General features: G+C 52.0%; 1 protein-coding gene across 1 annotated transcript; it reads left to right on the top strand.

Annotated features, from left to right (window-relative positions):
- Window positions 1–428: 428 nt before the first annotated feature.
- On the top strand, window positions 429–19,802 carry CCDC92B (coiled-coil domain containing 92B). The gene is made up of 4 exons (XM_053892808.1): window positions 429–687; window positions 8,418–8,570; window positions 13,215–13,262; window positions 15,838–19,802. Exons 2-4 carry the CDS (start codon window positions 8,441–8,443, stop codon window positions 16,428–16,430), a joined length of 771 nt encoding a protein of 256 aa, XP_053748783.1. The 5' UTR covers window positions 429–687; window positions 8,418–8,440; the 3' UTR covers window positions 16,431–19,802.
- Window positions 19,803–20,426: the final 624 nt, after the last annotated feature.

Genomic DNA, 20,426 nt, shown 5'->3' on the forward strand with positions numbered 1-20,426 from the left:
CAATTAGGCACAAAATAGGTTTCTTGACCTTTGGTCAGGTCGCCCCCTCAACCCTTCCCTGGGCCAGTGGGCATAGCCCTGATTCCTACGCCAGTGGGTGGGCAGAGGGGCGGAGCGGATCGCGGCCTACAGGCCTGGGCGCTGTCCGCGGTGCTGATCCGCCCGCCGCGCCCTTGCTCGCCAAGTGGCCGGCGGGTTCCTTGGGTTTCCCTTCCAGCTCCCAGCCAAAGCCAGCTCCCTGAGTTCGGCTGCCCGCCGGGGTCCTCAGGCCTGGCTCCCGGGGCTCCTGGGGCTCCTGGGGTTTCCCCTCCCCCGACTGCGCGCCGCCAGCCTCCCCTCCCCCCGCCCCGCCCACGGCCCCTCCCCGCCAGTCCCAGGTCCCTCCCCTCCCCCCTTATCTCTCCCGCCCCCCCCCCCGCTCCCCCCTACGGCTCGTTCGCCAGTTCCGGTCACGTTGCTGGGTGTTTACGCCTGGAGCCCGCCCCGGACCCCCCTTCGGCGCCCCGGAACCCCCCGGAGACCCGGCCCGACAGCCCCGCAGCCTCGCAGCAGCTGATGGCGCCGCAGCCCGGGCGGGTGCTGCGGAACCCCAGGCGCAGCTAGCGCGGGGAAGAAGAGCGCCTCCCCCCACCCAGCCTGGCCCGGACCCAGGGCCCTGCTGGCCAGTCGCTCCCTCAGGTCCCGAAGGTGAGGAGGCCGGTGGGCGTGGGGGGTGGACAGTGGGGGTGGCCACCGGCGGGGAGCAGCGGGGCCGGAGCTCCAGCTCCCCTGGGAGGGCTGGCGCTGGGCTGGGCACCGCAGCGCGCGGGAGGCGGACAGGACCCGCGGGCTGCTGGCAGAAGTTGTCCTCCGCCACCCGGACTCAGGTCCTTACCGGCCCTGGCGAAGAGTCCAGAGCGGCCTGAGGTCGAGCCACCGCCACCTCCTGCCACCTCCCATCACACACGTCTTTATGCCTTCCTTTCCCTGTCCTTCCTGGTACCCCTCTTCCCCGTCCTCCTTAGTCTCCATATCCCCTTCTGCCTTCTCTGGGAGTCATATTGGAGGCATAATCAGGCAGAACACCCAGACTGAAGGGGATGGGGGCTCCAGTTTCCTCATACATCCCACTCCCGTGTCCCTGGACACTCAGCTTTGCTGAGGCTGGGTGTCCTGAGATCTCTCCCCTTCAGTGGAGGGGGAACCCATAGCCTAGGGGTAACCGAGGAGGAGAGGTTCTGGAGTGGAGAGGATCACAAGACCCCTGGGGAAGATGGCTCCACCCACTGGCCCGGTGAGCCCACCTTGCAGAGTAGCAGACATTTGTCAAAGCCTGACTTCTTGTTCCCAACTCAAGTCCCTAGGAGAGCCAAGGACTTGGGGGGAGGGGGGTTACTTTCTAATACATGTACTTACTTGCCTAGGTGATTCCCAATAACACTGAACTCATTGTCCCTGTTTTACCAACATTCATTGTGCACCTGTTCCATGCAAAGGATTCCCAAAGACAAGGTCTTGCCCTCAGTAACTTTATGGCTTAGAGCAGAAGCCAGGCACCCCTGTGCACTCACACGGAGGTTGCCGGGGGGGCAGGGAAGTGTGATACATGGTAGAATGATTCCTGGGAAACACAGCAATGGAAGGGAGTCATTCCAGCTTGGTGAGGGTCAAAGAAAGGTTAGTAAGAAAGGTAGCCTTTGAGTAGGGCCTTGAAGGATGGGGCAGGTTTCAGGAGGCAGAGAGAGGGGAGAGGGATGTTCATCCATGGATATGGGGTGAGTTTGCTGTGAAAGCAAAAAAGGTAGAATCCCAAAGAAGAGGAGATCAGACTGCAAATGTGGACTGTGTTTAGATATGAAGGACCTTAATGCAGGGTGAGCACCCAGTGGGGTGCTCCTAGTTGCCAGAAACTATAGTTGTGTCTATTGGGCAAGGTACTTAACCTGTCTGAGCCTCTGTTTCCTCATCTATGGAGTGGATATACTGATAGAACATTCAATGTAGGGTTGTTATAAACATAAATGAGTTAATATGAGTTAATATATGTAAAATGCTAAGAACAGTGCCAGCCATTTATTATTGTTATGTAAGTATTATTACCTATGCAGAGATGATTATTATAAGTATCATTACCTGTGCCTCCATATCTGAGAAACACTTCTTGAGTTTCTGTTCTCCCACTACCCGAGGCCTCAGAGCCAGGTAGTAGAGAGGAATAAAGACTAAGAAAAATAAAGGACGTAATTTATTTATCCATTTGTTACCATGCTTGCCATGTCTAATATACCTACCCTGACTGTAAAAATGACAAAAATGAGTTTAACATTCTCCCCGAAACAAGAAGGCATTCTTTTTTTTTTAATTTTTTTTTTAATGTTTATTTATTGAGACAGAGCATGAACGGGGGAGGGTCAGAGAGAGAGGGAGACACAGAATCCGAAGCAGGCTCCAGGCTCCGAGCTGTCAGCACAGAGCCCGACATGGGGCTCGAACTCACGGACAGTGAGATCATGACCTGAGCCGAAGTCGGACGCTTAACCGACTGAGCCACCCAGGTGCCTCAAGAAGGCATTCTTAAAGAATTTTAACAAAACGTGAATATTGAGTGTTCAGAACAGTACAAGGATATTTGTTGACTCAATAAATACTTTCAGTCCCGAAGAGAAAAGAAACACGAAGAAGGAAATTGAAACTGGGACAAGAGAAGCAGTCAGGGGGTGAGGGGTGGCAGAAAATGCAAACTCCACACAAGCAGAAAGCAAGAGTCTTCAGTTCTGGTTCCTCTCCCAGCCGCTTCGTCTGCCTGAGGGTGAGATGGGGCAGCAGAGGCCAGGGGACATTGAGCAGATTGAGGGAGGGGGAGTGGTTAGCCACCCATCACTCTAAGAGTGATGTTCAAACTTTTGATTAGCAGAAGGCTTTTCTCCAATGAATTGTTAATCATATAAAAGAGGGGTAAAAATAACAAAGCCTCTATCCCTGCCTTGTGCCTCCAACCATTTTGACAACTTCTGAGACTCCTCTGCGGAACTCTGGGCTCTATGTAGCAAAATTTGCAAACCAGTAATTAGGATGATCCCAACTGCCCCTGGAGCCCTGAGTGCTATGATTCTGCATTTTCTGTGGTTCTTCTAACCCAAAGAACTATAACAAGGGAAAGGGGAGAGAACTACAGTTTCCTATTTGCCATGTCCGTTGGAATCAGATAGCTGGCAAGAAAAGTGCGTACCCAGAAGCTTCGAAAAGACAAGCAGGAGGTGAGGTCATTTTTAGAGACCAGAAGCCCAGGCCTTAGAGAGTGAGAATTGTGTTGGGTTAGAGGGTTCCTGAGCCTGACATTTTGTCTGTAGTTGGAGACATGAGTACAGAAGCATTCTCCCAGCAACTTCCCAAGGGGAAAAATACTTGTAACTTGCAGACAGATGAGAGGCATGGTAAAAGTACTCGGGATTACCTCTATAAACTTGAACCCTGTGTTACAGGCCCCTTTTTTATTTTTAAATAGACAACTTGTTAAATGAACATTTTTCATCAAGCTAGAAAATTAAAACAAAGAAGAACTAGGAGCACAGGAGAAGGTGGGCAGGGAAACAATACAGACCCTGAGGTGGCCAGGACAGTGGACAAAGGCAAGGGACCCTTCTCACTTTAATCTGTGAGGTAGGATATCTTGGGCCGGATGTGGGGAGAAGATAAAGCTGGTAACTCTAACCCTTCAGCTGCTGCCACTGGCCTGGACCAAGTTCTCAGGCACAAGCTTCTTCTCAAGCCAGAGGTTTCCAGGACTTACTTTCCTTCCTTCCTTCTTTCTTTCTTTCTTTCTTTCTTTCTTTCTTTCTTTATTTCTTCTTTCTGTTTATTTATTGATTTTTGAGAGAACGCGAGTGGGGGAGGGGCAGGGAGAAAATCCCAAGCAGGCCTCGTACTGCCTGCGTGGACCCCAACACAGGGCTAGAACCCACGAACTGTGAGACCTGAGCCAAAACGGGAGTCAAAGCTTGACATACTGAGCCACCCAGGTGCCCCCAGGGCTGCATTTCTCTGGGAAAATCTGACATTTTCCTGGCTTGGGCCTTCTGAAGTGTGACAGCTGCAAATAAGAGATCTGTATTGTGGTTCCCCTTCCCCACTCCATTTCCCGCTCTCCCCCAAACAAACTAAACAATAATGTGTAAGAAAGAATATCTGCCAAGATCATTTGTGACCCAAATTTCTGCCCTGAGAAGAGCAGCCTGCCTAGTTGGAAACAAATCCTCAAGTCCTTCTGGGAAGGCTCAGAAACAGCTGGTTGGCTCAGCCTCTCACAATGGCCAGGGTCCAGTCTCCAGGGCTGTGTGGAAAAGGCTTTTACTCTTCAGAGACACTTACGTTTCAGCGGTTGGGAACAGATATTTTCTCTCTTCATCATAAGCAGAGGCCCACATGCCTTCGTCCTCCAGGTGCGCACAGACCAGACACATAGATGCAAGAGAAGCAAGAACTACCCCCCCCACCTACATGCATGTGCACATACGTGCACTCCTCGAGGCACACACACAGACTCAGGGACATGTGCAGACACACAGGCACACACATGCCAACATAGTTTTACAGCAGCACAGACAGAGCTTCTCTGTTCCTTATGGGTTATGCACCAGTATATCTGACTGCCTACTGGACATCTATTTCTCCCCGTTTAGGTCTCTTGAACATGTCAAATCTAACATGTCTCAGGCTTCAACTTATCTCCTCTGTAAGTCTGCTCCTCCATCAGTCTGCCCAGCTCCACAAATTCACTCATTTGTACATTCCACGAGTATTTACTGAGTATATTCTATTTGCCAGATACTGTGCTAGGCACTAGGGAACGGGAGGAAACAAAACAGAGACCTTCATCTTACGTTGCCAACAGTCTGGCAGAGGAAATGGGCAAGAAACAAAATGTAATATACTCATGTGGTGATAAATTCATGGGAGAAAAACAATGCAGATTAAGGGAGTGGAGAGTGACAGAGGGTTCTATGTTAAATCAGGTAATCAGAGAAGGGCTCTGAGGAAGTAACGTCTGAGCAGAGTCCTCAGTGAAGGGGAGGAATGGGCCATGAGGGTATCTGGGTGAAGGGTATTCCTGGGAGATGGGACAGCACACACAAAGTCCCTGAGGCAAGAGTGTGTGGCATATTCAGGAAACAGTAAGGAAGCTAGAGTGCCTTGGGTGGAGCCAGCAATGGATGAGCAGTAGTAGGAGAGAGCAAACAGGGCCAGGGACAATTGTATAGGATCTGGTAAGAATTCTGGACTAGGAATTAAGTGTGATGGGGAACTGTTGGGGGGTTTTGAGGGGGGAGCAGGGAGACGTGATCAGATGTGCTAAAGGAACTCCAGCTGCTGCATGGGAAACAAGGCAGGAGTGGAAGAGAGAAGCCAGTCACAGGCTACCACAGTGGTACATCAGAGGGATGGTGGGAGCTGGGATTAGGGTGACAGCAATGGAGATATTGAGAACCGATTGGATTCAGGATGCACATTTTCAAAGGTTGAGACAACTGGATTTGCAGATGGATTGGCTGTGGAATATGAAGAAAGAGAGGAATTAAAGATAACTCCTAAGTTCTTGGCCTGAGAAACTGAGTGAATAGGTAAAAATCAGTGCCATTTATCAAGATGGTGAACAGTGGGCAAGAGCATGTTTTTAAGACAGATCACAAGAGTTCAGTATTGGGGCATGTAAATTTGAGGGACCCATCAGACATCCAAATGGTGGTCTTAAGCAGTCAGTCTAGCATACAGGAGAGAGTTAGTTTAGGAGTCACCATATAAATAGTAGTTACAGCCATGGGATTGGACAAGATCACCTACGGAGAAATTATAGATTAGAGAAGAGGTCGATTGTGAAAGAGGTCTAATGTGAAAGATGAGGAAATGTAGAAAGATCCAGCAAACATATTTGAGTTGCCCAAACTGGAAAACTAGGAGACATCCCAAACATTCACCCTCCCCATCGTCATGACTTAATACAATCCATTCCCATGTGCTGCCAATTCTACCCCCAAAATACACCTGGAACCTCTCTTGGTCTTCATCTCCATCATCTGGTCCAGGCCTCTATCATCTCTCACCTTGACCACTGCTCCATTCTCCCAGCTGACCTCCCACATCCATTCTGCCCCCTCTAATCTGCCCTCCCCATAGCAGCCAGAACGATCTTTTAAAAATGCAAATCAAAAAAATATTTTTTAAAGGGGGGTACTTGGGTGGTCCAGTTGATTAAGCATCCAACTTCGGCTCAGGTCATGATCTTGCAGTTCACCAGTTCAAGCCACGTGTTGGGCTCTGTGCTGACAGCTCAGAGCCTGGACCCTACTTTGGATTCTGTGTCTCCCTCTCTCTCTGCCCCTCCCCTGCTCATACTCTGTCTCTCTCTCTCTCTCTCTCAAAAATAAATACAAATTAAAAAACTTTTTTAATGTAAATCATATAATGTCCCTCCTCTGCTTAAAATCCTTTAATAACTTCCCAATTCAGGGGTCCTGGGTGGCCCGGTTGGTTAAGCATCTGATTCCTGATCTCAGCTCAGGTCATGAGCTCATGGTTTGTGGGACTGAGCCCTGCATTGAGCTCTGCACTGTCAGTGCAGAGTCTGCTTGGGATTCTCTCTCTGTCCCTCCCCAGCTCTCTCACTCTCTCTTTCTCCCTCTCTCAGAATAAATTTAAAAACTTTAAAAATAATAATAATAATAACTTCCCAACTCATTCAGTATTAATCCAAAATTCTTGGCATAGTTTACGAGACTATGGCCCGATCCTTCTCTTGCTAACCTCTCTTCCTGCAGCCCTCCCCTAATACCTTACACTTCAGTCCTCACTGGCATTGACAAAGTCTCTGTTCCCCGAAAAGACCATGTGAAGCACTTAGTATAAGGCTTGGCACATAATAGGCACACAGTAAATGTAAGCTATCATTATTATCCTACCTCAGGGTTTCACAAATGCTATCCACTGTCTCGAATGTTCTTCTCTTTATTCTTCTAACTTCTATCCCTCCTTCAAGTCTGTATTACTTTTCTATTGCTGCATTAAAGATTTTCATAAACTAAGTGGCTTAAAACAGTATCAGTTTGTTACCTCACAAGTTTCCAAGGATCTGGAGTCTGGCACATTTTAGCTGGGTCCTCTGCTCGAAGCCTCAAAAGGCTGAAATTAAGGCTGGCTGCATTCTCATCTGAAGGCTCAACTAGGGAAAAAACTTGGTAGGGATGCCTGGGTGGCTCAGTTGGTTAAGCGTCCAACTTCAGCTTAGGTCATGATGTCACAGTTTAAAAGTTCGAGCCCTGCATCAGGCTCTGTGCCGACAGCTCAGAGCCTGGAGCCTACTTTGGATTCTGTGTCTCCCTCTCTCTCTCTGCCCCTCCCCTGCTTGTGCTCTGTCTCTCTCTCAAAAAATGAATAAACACTTTTTTTAAATCTATAAAAAATAAATAAAATAAAAAATTTTAATGTTCATTTATTTTGAGAGAGAGAGAGAGAGAAAGAGCATATGTGTGAGTGGGGCAGGGGCAGAGAGAGGGAGAGGGAGAATCCCAAGCAGGCTCCATGCTCAGCACAGAGCCCAACAGAGGGGCTCGATCTCATGACCTCAGCTGATATCAAGAGTCTGGTGCTTAACCAGCTGAGGCACCCAGGTGCCCCAGATTTTGTTTTTAAATAATCTCCACACCCAGTGCGGAGCTGGAACACACAACTCTGAGATTAAGGGTCACATGCCCTACCCACTGAGTTAGCCGGCGCCCCATCCAACTCCTCTTTTAAAAAAGGACTCTGCCACTTGCCTTCAGCCCATAGAGTTCATCTTAGTATAATACACATCAGATCTTCCTCCTCTGTGACCTGGAAGAGCCCAGGGCCCTGGGTTAAGTTTAAGTCAGAAAAATGGATTTGAACTGGGAGAGGGTGTGCTCTAACCATTATGCTGGTCTACCAGCTGGTGGGTGAGCTGGGATGCTGGCGGGATGGGTTTTTCCACTCCACAACTCCCTCATTTTAGCCATGAGAAAACAAAGAGCCCAGAGAGGGAGAGGGCTTGCCCAGAGTCACACACCTGGTTAAGAAGCAGGCTAGAACCTGCCTCTGTCTCTCTTTATTGACTTTGTTGCTCCATTCGTGTTCCTCCCTGAGAAACAGAAAGGCTAAAGTTACATGCAGGCAGGGGAGTGAAGCCATTTCTGTTCCTGGTTCCCTGAAGACCTCTGGTTCTTCATCTATTAAATGGGAATAATCATGCTCCCCTGATGACACATGCATGAAGCTTTGGTGAGTAAACGGGGGAGAGAGCTACGGCGGTAGAATTGTCTACCTGGTGGCAACAGGAGCCCAGACTGCAGGACATTATGAGGGATCTGAGGGGGGGCAGGGCAGATGGCCCCACAAGATGTGGGCTTACCTTCTCGTCTTTCCCCCAGGTGGGGCCCAGGCCTGGGTTGCCATGGATACCGTGTCCCTGGAGCATCAGATCCAGAGTGTGCAACGCCACATCAGCTTCCTGAAAAAGGAGCAGATGGCCCTGCTTCGAGACCTGCACCTGGAGATCCTGAGGCTGCAGAAACGCTGCTCAGGTGAGGCCGGAGGGATGGTGGGCAGTGGGGGCCATCAGCAGTCATCACCATCAGCAGTCTCTGATGGAGTGCCCCCCATGAGCCTCCCTAAACCTCACAACAGACCTGCCAGGTGAGGGTCACACCCCTTTTTCTCATGAGGAAACTTGTCTTGGGGAGATGAGACACGAGTTTTAGAGCAAAGGGCTCTGGTTCAGTAGCAGAAGAAAACCTGGGAGCCATTCTTAGGGATTCCTGTCCTTTGCCACTAAGTGTTCATCAAGCACTTCCCAAACCTTGCAAGCCCTCAAGCTAGTTGGGGAGATACACACACAGGATAGTTGGGGGCGGGGGGGGGGGGTAACATTTAGACTTACAGAAAATGAAGAGGCCCGGGGCACCTGGGTGGCTCAGTCAGTTGAGCTCCCAACTCTTGGTTTCGGCTCAGGTCATGATCTCACGGTTCATGGGTTCAAGCTCCGTGCCGGGCTCCGCACTGCTAGCACGGAGCCTGCTTGGGATCCTCTCTCTCTCCCTCTTTCTCTCTCTCTGCCCCTCCCCCGTGCTTGCTCTCACACTCTCTCGCTCTCTCTCTCTCAAAATAAATAAAATTAAAAATTAAAAAAAAGAAAAGAAAATGAAGAGGGCCAATGAGAGGTCATGGGTAGGATCATGCTCAGACTAAGGTGTGGGTGATAAAGGAGACCAGGCACCCCAGGCTGCCCAGAGGAGGGAGCATTTCCACTCCCTGAGGCTGAGATGTAGACCTGCCGAGACACTACGGGGGAATGAGGGTGGAGAAAGCATTCCAAATGAAGCAAATAGCATGGCAAAGTCCAGAAGGTAGGAAATCAAAAGCTCGGGGAAAGTTCTATTTGACTGGATAAAGCTGTGCTTAAGGCTGGTGAGAAATACAGCTGGAGCCAGATGACAGAAGACCTTGACAAGCATCAGGACAGCTAAGAAGTTTGGCCTGTCCTCCTGGGTAGTGGGGAGCCCCTGAAGGTTTCTGAGTAGCATCATGCTCTTTAAAAAACTCAGCAGTTGTGTGAATTGGAGGGGGAGGGAGGCAGGGATACCAGTGATGAGGCTGATGCAGTGGTCGAGGGGAGAGATGAAAGGGGCAGAAAGGGGAAGACCAGTGGGAGACAGGGTGAAGGGAAGGACTTGACAACCAACTGGATTTGTAAACAAGACAGAAGGAGGTACCAATAATGAAGCCAAATGCCAGCCCTGACCTCTGCTCTTGGACTTCAGGCTTCAGCTGCCCGGTCCTCTCAGAGGCTGGGCTCTGGCCCAAGTGCTCATCCAGGCCGAGTCCCCAAGTACAGGTGTTAGAGGCAATGACTCATAGAATGGGTCACCTGAAACAGCCCAACCTCTTTCTTATACAACTAGATAAACTGAGACCCAAAGAGAGAGAGAGGGAGAGAGAGCACGCACACCACACAATATGTCATTGACACAGCCAAGATTAGACCCCAGAGCTGCAGACTCCCAGCTGTGCCTGCCTCTTGCAGCTTTCTGCATACTCTCTCCCCAAGATGCTCAGATTTCTACCTCCCTCCCAGCCTCTGCTCATGGGAGGCTCCCCATTCTCCAGAGGGAAACTCAGTGACCTGCCTGGCTTCTCACTCTGGCTTCAGAGACTGGTCGTCCTGACTCTCGGCCCCCACGCTGTCCTTGGCTCCATATACAGATTCAGCTGCTACATTCCTAGGCCAGGCTCCCTGCAATCTCCCCGGAAGCCTGGATGGCATCAGGAGCCAGTCCATGGGTCAGAGATGGCCCATGCAGACTCATTCCTGCCTGATGCCACTTTCTCATTGCAATAACAACATTAAAGGAAAATCAAGATGAGTGGACCCTAAGACCCTATAACTCTTGCCCTGATTTCTTTTTGCTTTACCCGAATTCTGAAGACCTGGGTCCTTCCACTCAGGACACAGGCCAGGATCCCAAAAAAAGTGTAATAGGCAGGAACACCCACCACCACCCTCCTCAGCCTGCTATGGGACTGCAGCCTCTCAGTTATTGATTCAGGAGATAAAAATAACACTGGGTTGGCCTGAAGCAGCCACTGCTGGGGCTGAAATACCTGAATAAGGCCCTTCTTCCAATGGGTGGAAGAAAGAGGAGAAAGGAACAGAAAAAAGTAAATTTTTTTCAAGGGGATTAAACAGGGACTTAGATGGATGCCTGGTTGGCTCAGTCAGTAGAGCATATGACTCTTAATCTTAGGGTCATGAGTTCAAGCCCCATATTGAGCATGGAACCTAGTTTTAAAAATAAAACAAATTAAGGGGCGCCTGGGTGTCTCAGTTGGTTAAGTGTGCAACTTTGGCTCAGGTCATTATCTCACAGTTTGTGAGTTTAGGCCCTGTATCGGGCTCTGTGCTGACAGCTCACAGCCTGGAGCCTGCTTCAGATTCTGTCTCTCCCTCTCTCTCTGCCCCTCCCCCACTCATGCTTTGTCTCTCTCTCTCTCTCAAAAATAAGTAAACATTAAAAAAACTTTTTTAATAAAAAAATAAATTTATACATATACACTTATATACATATATGTATATATATGTATGTGTGTATATATATACACATATATGTATGTATATATGTACATGCATATACATATGTAAACAGGGAGGGTGCCTGGGTAGCTCAGTCAGTTAAGTGTCTGACTCTTGATTTTGGTTCAGATCATGATCTTATGGTTTGTGAGATCAGGCTCTGAGCTGATAGCATGGAGCCTGCTTGGGATTCTCTCTCCCTCTCTCTCTGTGCCCCTCCCCTGCTCATGATCATACTCACTCTCTAAATAAATAATAAATAAACTTTAAAAAATACAAAAATAAACAAGGACGCAGAGGCTGGGAAGCGGATGGGAGAAGGGATGAGCTAGTATAGGAACCAAGTGGGCAGGGCTTCAGAAAGAGCCTGCCAAAAAGGGATGGCACTCAAAATGAAGGGGTTCTAAGAGGTGGGTGGGCATATTCTGGTTGGTGGGGCAGCCTGAATGATAACAAGATCTGTCCCATGTATTCAGCACTGACTCAGCCCTGGGTTGGGCCCTCTGTTTATTTCTCTAATTTAATCCTAGCAATAGCCCTTTGAGAGGCAGGTGCAATTTTGTCCCCATTTCACAGATGAGAAAACTGAAGCCCAGAGAGGTGCTGTCACTGGCCCAAAGTCACACAGGGTATCTGGCCTCACTGCATGCCCTTCTAAAGGGAAGATGGGCAGGGAGATTTGATGGATGGGGGAGTGGAGCCCAACTAGGATTCTATCTCCCCTCCCCCAACTTCCTGGTTAAGAGTGAAACCAGCCCCACAGGGAGTTAGTGGCAGAGCCAAAATCCCTTGAGCTACTCCAGGGCCTTGCAGGAGGGGCCAAATTGGCTCCAGGAAGCCCTGGAGGGTGGAGGCATCAGGGTCCTCCCTGGGGCTCCAGGAAGGAGGTTCAGACTCAGGTCACAGCAAAAAGCCCTAGCAACAGTTGGCCTCCCAAGGGAAGAGCCAGGTGAGGGCCCCACAAGACTAGACTGTGTAGGTGCTGTGGGCATTGATGCCAGAGATGTGCTACCTTATCCCACTCCCAAGTTCACACCTCCTTTAGGCATCTGACTGCACCCCTGCAGGAACACACACGTGCTCCAGGACAGGTGGTTTCTGTCACCAGTTGCTGCTGGGCTCCATCCTGCCCTTTTCCCAGCTTTTGAGCCTTGGTGGAGTCCAGGGCGCTGGGGTGGGGCTGAAAAAATGATCAAACTCAGCTGACTGAGGAGCAGAACATTCTGGGCTGTGAGGAATGGGGACTGGGCAGACAGGGATGTTCCCCCCCGCCCCCGTGGTGGCTGGGCTGCCAGTGAGAGCCCAGGAGGAAACCTCTCCTACACCTCCTACACCGTTCCCTTAGCGGACTGACCCCGCCCCCTCAGCATAAGCCAAGTGCCATTCAGGACTTCCGTCACCAGGTGGCGCTGTCCCCCTTGAAGCCCCTCTTCTTACCCTGTGGAATATGGCGGAAAACAGCGCTGAAAAACGAGCTGGACTGATGTTCAGAAAATAACACAGGCACGACAGTACTGGCTGTGAAAATAGTGAAACGCATGTGCCCTGTTGGTAAATAGCCACTGTCCTGAGTCCCCCTCCAGTGCCTGCAAGCAGCCCAGACACTTCGCACGTGCACCAACTAAACACTAAAGGGGCTGTGCCCTGCACAGCAGGGGTCTTCCAGAATGGCTCTGATTTGTCCTCATGTTAGATATTTTATGTTACCTCTGGGAAGGAGCTAGTACTCCCCCCCAGGCCCAAAAGCAAGCCAGGCTCCTCAGTCCCACAGGGATGAGCTAACCTCCAAACGCAGGCCACTGCACTTGCACTGGAAAGATCTCTGGGCTTAGAATCAGGCCAATCAGGCTCAGGCTGTGCCTTGCACCTGTCTTCACTTCTTCCCCTCACTGGACTGCAGTAAAATAGGTAAGGGAGATGGTTTAGATGGTTTCTAAGGATGCTAATATTGTCACTTTTACTGAGCTGTGATTCCCTGATCTCTCTCTCTCTCTCTCTCATCTCTCTCTCTCTCTCTCTCTCTCTCTCTCACACACACACACACACACACACACACACACACACACACACCACTACCTTTTATTTTCTTTCCCCCCAGAACTGACTCATGACCTGGAGATGAGAGAGGCCCAATCTCACCAGCAAGGTAAGAGAAGGATGACTGGTGGGGAAATAGCATGGGGGCCCAACAGGTTACCTTTTCCCCACCACTTGGTAGGACCCAAGCCTTCTCTGTCCCCAGTCCAGACTTGGGGGACTGCCACTCCTCAGCTTCTTCAGCAGAGTGAAGGATGTCAGCCCCACTTACCTACTCATCTGGGTGACATTGTGCAGTGAACAACCTGTACCACCATACCTTGTATCCATGTCTCTGTTCAAAGTAGGAAAATGAAGGCAGGAAGGAGATGGTATCTTGGAAGTCCACCTGGTCAACCTCATTCCTTTCTGTGACCCACCTCCCTAATCCTTCCCATCCTTGCATAATTGATCTCTACAGTCAGTGTCCACACCCTCCAAGATGCTGAATGCTGAGATGCAACACAATGGCAATGGAGCCCATGGCTTCAAGGAACATTGTCTAGATGAGGAGAAAAAAGAAACACGTCAGCAAATCCTTCATTTTCCAAAAGCGTGACTTCTTGCCATTGTAGCAATTCCACTAAAATATCTGTTTACAGATTATTACTTCACCCATAAAATGGAGGTGGGGGGGGGGAGATGGTGTTCAATGGAGATGAAGTTTCAGTTTTGCAAAACTCACAACAATGTGAGTTTACTTTACACTACTGAGCTGTACATTTAAAAATGGTTAAGAAGGTAAACTTTATGTTGTGTTTTTGCTACAATTGAAACTTTTTTTTTTAAGGGAGGGGTTCCATCGTTGAGATCTTAATCACCAAAGTTATATGATCTCTGAGAACTGGGACTGGATGTTATCCATCATCTCCAAGGGCAAGACATGGAGAGGGACTGAGTGAATGCTTAATTTAAAATGAATCACTATGTAGTCTTTCTTAGCAGAGAGGAAGTTAGCTGGGAATGGACCCCCTGCCATACTGATGTGCTGCTCATAGATGAAGAGCACCTGGGTGGCTCAGTTGGTTGAATGTTGAGCATCCGCCTCTTGATTTTGGCTCAGGCCATGATCCCAGGGTTGTAGGACCGAGCCCCATGTTGGGCACCGCAGTAAGCATGGAACCTACTTGAGATTCTCTCTCTCCCTGTGCCCCTCTCCCTTTTGGGCACTCTCTGTCTAAAAAAAAAAAAAAAAAAAAAAAAAAAAAAAAGGCTACATACAAGACCAAGACTTAGGTATGGAGAAGGGTGGAAATTTTAAGTAAAATACTGAAAACCCTACAAATCCTTCCCATATTTGTTCATAAAGTTCTAAACATTTATAGACTTGAACGAATTCTACCTACTTCTTTAAGTGGCAACACGGGCAACCTCTTCATGCTTGAGTGCTTGGAGGAAGGAGGCATACATCCCAAACACCAGTTCTGTGACAACAGCAACCTTCACCCCACCTCTGAAAGGGTTTCCTTCCTCTGAAAGGGTTTCTGGGGTCATCTGAGCTCAAGGAACTGCCCAGCATCCTGGTTTTTGTCCTCTCTCAGGGGGGTGGACAGCTCCCTTTCTTTGTCCTCCTACCATTTGGCTGGTTTTCATATCCTTTCCTGAGTCACCTTTTTGGCTACCTTTTGTCACCTTTCAGCCATCTATGTCTCTACAATCGCTCACATGTGTTAATCCCAGGATATGTTGCCGGCTGAAATGGAAAGAATTAGGATCCAGGAGGCAGGGGTCCTCAACTCTGGGGGCACATTAGAATCACCTGGGAACATTGAAGAAGTACCAGTTCCCAGGTCCAATCCCAGAGATCCTGATTCAATTGGTCTTTGTTAGGGCCCAGGAAACTATGTTTTAAAGCTCTCTGGGTTGTTCCAATATATATACAGTGTTGAAACCCAGCGCCTTGGGCAAAGGCAAACAATAAAGAAGTAACACAAAAGAAATTACAAAATGTAACAAATGCCCTATGAAAGAAACAGCAAGGTTGAGGGCACACTAATTGCCCTTTCTCACCCACATTCCCAGGTCCCAAGTCTTTCAGTCCCTCACTTTTGCATGTCTCTCCTACCTCCTAACGCGGATGGGGCTTTTGTACAAGTTGTTCCTCTCTGCACAGCACCCTTCTGTCTCCTCTTCACTGCTTAACTCCAGCTCATTCTTCCAACTCATCCTAGCCTAAGTGGTTCTTCTGCTGAAAAGCATGAAGGTCACAGTATCCAGTTAGTTGTGGCATTGGCACATGTCACTGATGCAACCTCACATGCATTTGTGATTATGCACTATACCTCTCCCACTATGCTTTCTGTAAGCTTCATGAGGAATGTTTTATTATCCACCATATCCTCAGTGCCTAGCACAATGCATATAGTAAGGGCTCAACAAATATTTGTGGGTGTGCATGAATACTGGTCGGGGAGGGTTTTGCATTTCAGCTGAGACCTGAAGAATTAGAGGAGAGACCAGGCGGTAGGATAGGTGCCAGGGCCCCGAGGAAGCGAAAGGCCTGTGTAGCCGACGAGTAGGAGTGAGGGAGAGCGCGGCCGGACGGGTGGTCGGGGAGGTGCCGGGCTCTGTAACGTGGCTCGGCGAGCTGTGCAGGGTCGGCCAGGCGGAGACCGTCACCTCTCCTCTCCATCTCCCTTCTCCAGAGGCGGCGTCCCGGGAGCTGGAGAGCAAGTGCCGCGCACTGGAGTCGCAGCTGGCGGCGCGGGCGGCCGCCAACGCCGAGCTTCGGCGGGAGGTGGCGCAGCGCGAGGCGCTGGTGTCTGCGCTGCGCTGCAGCCTGCGCACGGAGGAGCGCCGCTTCCTGGAGGAGCTGCGGCGCCGCAGCCACCGCGCCACGGTGCTGGGCACCGAGCTGCAGAAGCACACCGAGGCGGCCGCCTACCTCTCCTGCCAGCTGCACGCGGCGCGCCAGAGACTGCAGACTCCGCGCCCGGGCCCCGCCGCCGCCGCCGCCACCGAGCCCCGGCCCCGCCGGCGCGCACAGCGGGCCCGCCGGCCGCCCGCCGCCGAGGCCGCCGCCAAGGGCCCGGGCCGGGACTGGGCCGCCTGGGACCGCGCGGCCCGCGCCCTGGACGACATCGACCCCATGCCCGATCCCGCGCTCTTCCTCTACGCCCGGAGGCCCCCGCGGCCTAGCGGCCGTAGCCCGCGCCAGCCGCCTCCCCAGGAGCCCCCGGACCGAGCCGGCCCGCCGGCCGCGCGCAGCCCGCCCAGCGCGCCCGGGGAGCCGGAATAGGCGCGGGGCTGCGGGGTGGGGAGTGGGGAAGGCCGGCCCGGCCTCCGGCTAGGGACGCAGCTCGGGCCGCGCACGCACGTCCCGGGGGCCGCGGGAGCCGGCGCTCCTCCTGGGAGCGGACGGAGGCGGCCCCAGCTCCCCTACCCCGCCCAACCGCCCCCGCCTTTTGTATTGTCCTCCCCCGAGGGAGCTCCTCCGCGGGGCTGCGAGAGTGCACCTTTTTTGTGGAGAGGGCTTGGTGTACGGATGCTGATCAGTTCTCCACCCTGTTGCAGGGAGGGGAGGGGGCGGAGGTCACGCCCTGCCCCGGGAAAGCTGACAATCGTTGGACGGGAGGGGGAAGGCTGGGCTGGCCTACAAAAGGAACGCAGTGGCACTTAGCACCCCTAGGCCTCCCAGCTCCCCCCTCGGGCCTCCCCCAGCCCCGCACGGCTGCCCTGCCCGCCAAGCCTTCCTTCGAGGGGAGGCTCGAGCTAGGGGCTAGCGGCTGGACCTTTTTCCTCTGATGCCGCTTCTCCTACCCCTACCCTGCTGATAGGTCCTTACCGGTGAGCACCCAACACTTTAGAGGCATTTCCTGCCAGAGCCCCTGGTAGGGAAATTGTGATGTGATGGAAGTTTGAACTTCTGGAAGGTAGCACCCATAGACCCTTGGAGAGGAGTACAGAACGGGTTTGGTGACAGAACCTGGTCTAGAGCTGTCTCCAGTTCAGTCCTTTCCCAGGATGCTCATCTAATATTTAGACCCCGGAGCTGCGCTAGGGAAGCGAGGGGGACACTCCTGAGTCCCGTACGGACATACGTACGGCTGTGGAAGGGCACAAAAGGCCGTCCCCTTCCGGATGCAGCTGGGAACCTGAAGGCTGCCTTGGGAGCTTTCCTAGTCCTGTTTATTGGTGCTAATTTTGCCCAGCTGCACCCAGAGCCGGGAAGAAGGGCCGGGTTCTTGGAAGTGGACGTAGTTGAGAGAGGTTTGAGTTTGCTGGGGTGGGGCGAAGGTAGGAGCACAGGTTAGTCCCCAGGCTGGTCCCCTCTAGGGATGCCCCCGATCCTACCAGAACTGACAGTGGCCGGGTGCATCTGTCTAGGATAGCCAGTGGTGAAATGGCAAATGAGACACCCCACATCCTAACTACTTGCCCCCAGCTCCCCTCTCCTGACCAAAGGCAGGAAATGCAGTTCTGGTCTGGCCCCCACCCCAAGCCCAACCCCTAGAAAGACAAACCCCTAGAGCCCCTTCCCCCATGCCATGCCTCCTCTGATGGTCCTAAGTGCCTGTGAGGTCTTCCAGGGGCTGCTGAGGGAGGGTGGGGGGCAGGGAGAAGCCCTTACCTCTGTCACAAGTAGCGCGTCCTGGCAGATCCTGTCCTGAGGCTGAGCATTCTGTGTGTCACCCAGGATCTGGGAGTTGAGCAGAGCCAGTCTCCAGGGGTGGTGAACCCTTCTTCCATCATCGTCCCTGTGATGAACAGGGGGAACCCCCAATCCTGTCCTCTTTCACTATGTTGGAGGGAGCGGGAAATCCCCAAGAATCAAAACCAGTGAGCACACTCTGGGCCCCCACAAATATGCTGTCCTTTCCCAGCTGATTGCACTCAGGACTGCTGAGACCACTGCACAATAACTGGGCCTCATCTGGGCATCCAGCCCCTGGAATGCAGATGCCCAAGGTGTGGATGCCCTTAGGACAGACAGGACAGACAGTGCTCTCTCTCACTCAGTCTCCGTTGGGCCACAATGTTGGCCTGGAGTCCTTGCTCTGCCCTGGCCTCTTACCCTTCTCTCCTGCCCCGTGGTTGTGCCTCTGCCCTCCGTGTCCCCCCTCAAGTGTGTGTGACTCACTGTACCCCTGGTCCCATTGCCTCCCTTTCAGAGGTGCCTGTGTGAGGAGGCCTCTCTCCTCTCTTGGCTGCACTCTCCTGAAGGGACCCAAAGGACTGTGGGAAGGAGGGAAAGGGTGTCTTTCTAGAGCAACCCACCTAGATCCTGAGCTTCCACAATCACACTTTTGGGGTAAACAGGGTGACTTTGTTATGTTGATTCTTCTACAGAGATGGTGAAGTACTTTATCCACCCCCTCCCCCCAACCCTGCCCACCTACTAAAAGCCATAGCTATGCCTGCCTGGCCTCCCCCAGCTCTATAGCAATAGCCCTTCCCCTTCCCTCCTGGGTACCCAGGGTGTCTAGCCAGGGGGCCTCCACCACACCCCTCCCCCAGGGAGCCTCCGGCAGCTTGTCTGCCTCTCCCCAAGTAACCCCATCAGCACCTCCAAACTCCTGTCCCTCTTCTAGCAACCAGAGATAATGACAATTATTTGTGGGGTGCTTGGAGATCCCCCAGATGAAAGGTTCTGAGTGCTGGCTGACTTGCTGACTCTCACCTGAGGTGTTGAGGGTCTGGGAAAGGAAATAAGCCAACCCTCCTCCTCCACTTAGCAAGCTGGGGGGAGGGGCTGAGGGCTGAGGCAGATGGAGGGTTCCAATTTTAACCAATTCCTCTTCCCCATTCTTCTAGAAATAACGGACTGAGGACTTCCCTCTCTCCACCTGCCCCACATGCAGCAGAATGGGACTGGGAGTCAGTAGCCTGCCCTTGGCCTAGGAGCCCCAAATTCTTTAGCCTCCAGCTCTCTCCCTCTCCTAGCCTGGGGGACCCACACTGCCAAAGGAAAGACCACTTCCCATGAGCCCCTGGAATGTGTGGGTGACTAGAAGGGAAAGGATTGTGTCTCCTCCCCGCTCCACTCTTCTCTGCAGCACCATGAGTCCCCATTGGGGAGGGGCATGCTGACAAGAACACTCAGGGCCCCGCCCCCCCCCCCCCCCCCCGCCCCCGCCTCGAGGTGGAGTTCCAGCCACACACCAAGTATGGATAGACCCAGGAAGGAGAGCTGCAAGTGGGGACCCCTCCCTGTTCTGGAAGCCAGCCAGGGACAAGTGGCCAATGCAGCATGAGACTCTATACCCCTGCCCCCCATATCCCACCCACAGTGGCCTGCAGATTGGGGGACCACTCCAGGGCTGAAATGGGGTAGCCCTTCCCCAAGCCAGCAGCAGAGTAGAGGTCTCCCCATGGAGAAGAGGGAGGCCAGGAGGGTGTGGAACAGCATCTCCTTAGTGCAAAGAGCTGGGGATCTCTAAGCACCCTCTCCCTGAGGTGCCAGCCTTGAATAGGGACATGCAGGGCTTCCACACCACCTGGCAGGAGCCCCATTGGTGGGGCAGAGGGATCCTGCTCCAAATTCTCTGTTGGCTGCGCTTTTTAATCCAATGCTTTTCAGAGTGTATTCACTCACCTACAGAAATAGAGCCCTGTGCTTTAGGGGTGACTGTCATATGCCTTATTCTTAATAAAATATCTGAAAAACACACACGTCAGACCTCTTCTCTGTGGGCACTCTGCCCTACCCGACCTCTGTGCCTGCAGGAGTGGGAGAGGACGTGGAGGACATGGTGGTTTGGGAAGCCGCCTGTGGGTTAGGTGAAGTCTGGGAGCTGAAACTTGGAGTCTTCTCACTGGATATTCCTCACAGGCATAAGGCACTCATCTGAGGCGTCCCAATGCTCAGGCTAGCCCTGTCCCTCTCCCCATGGCACCCCAAACCGAATGAACAAATGAGACCTTAGATCTGAAGCTTCTGACTAGCGTTGGGAGAGAGAGACGGGAAGGCCTTCAGGCCTGGAATTGCCCAATGTCTTGGCAGGGAAGAGTCCTGCGGTTCTGGCATCTTTGGCCACGCTGGTTCCCCTTTCCTGACACCCACGCCCATCTGATCCGGCTGCAAGAAGCCCAGCATCCAGAGATGAGCCCTATTCTTATCTTCCACTAATGAGGGTTATCCTGAGACTGTATTCCGGGAGCTCAGCACACCCAGCCCCACAAAGATTTAAGCCCGTGCGTTTTCCATATGGGTCTATGTTGTGGAGAAAAAGCAGCAGCTCTACATTCGGGGGATTCGGGGGAAATAATGGTTTGCCTGCAACCTTTCTGATAA

This window comes from Panthera pardus, unplaced genomic scaffold (genome assembly GCF_024362965.1).
Source record: "Panthera pardus isolate Hobbes unplaced genomic scaffold, ASM2436296v1 HiC_scaffold_3, whole genome shotgun sequence".
Taxonomy (NCBI): Eukaryota; Metazoa; Chordata; class Mammalia; order Carnivora; family Felidae; genus Panthera; species Panthera pardus.

Coding starts and splice junctions, on each gene's coding strand:
- CCDC92B (XM_053892808.1), top strand. CDS start 8,441: ATGGATACCGTGTCCCTGGAGCATCAGATCCAGAGTGTGCAACGCCAC. Junction 8,571..13,214: donor GCTGCAGAAACGCTGCTCAG/GTGAGGCCGGAG, acceptor CTTTCCCCCCAG/AACTGACTCATGACCTGGAG. Junction 13,263..15,837: donor GGCCCAATCTCACCAGCAAG/GTAAGAGAAGGA, acceptor TCCCTTCTCCAG/AGGCGGCGTCCCGGGAGCTG.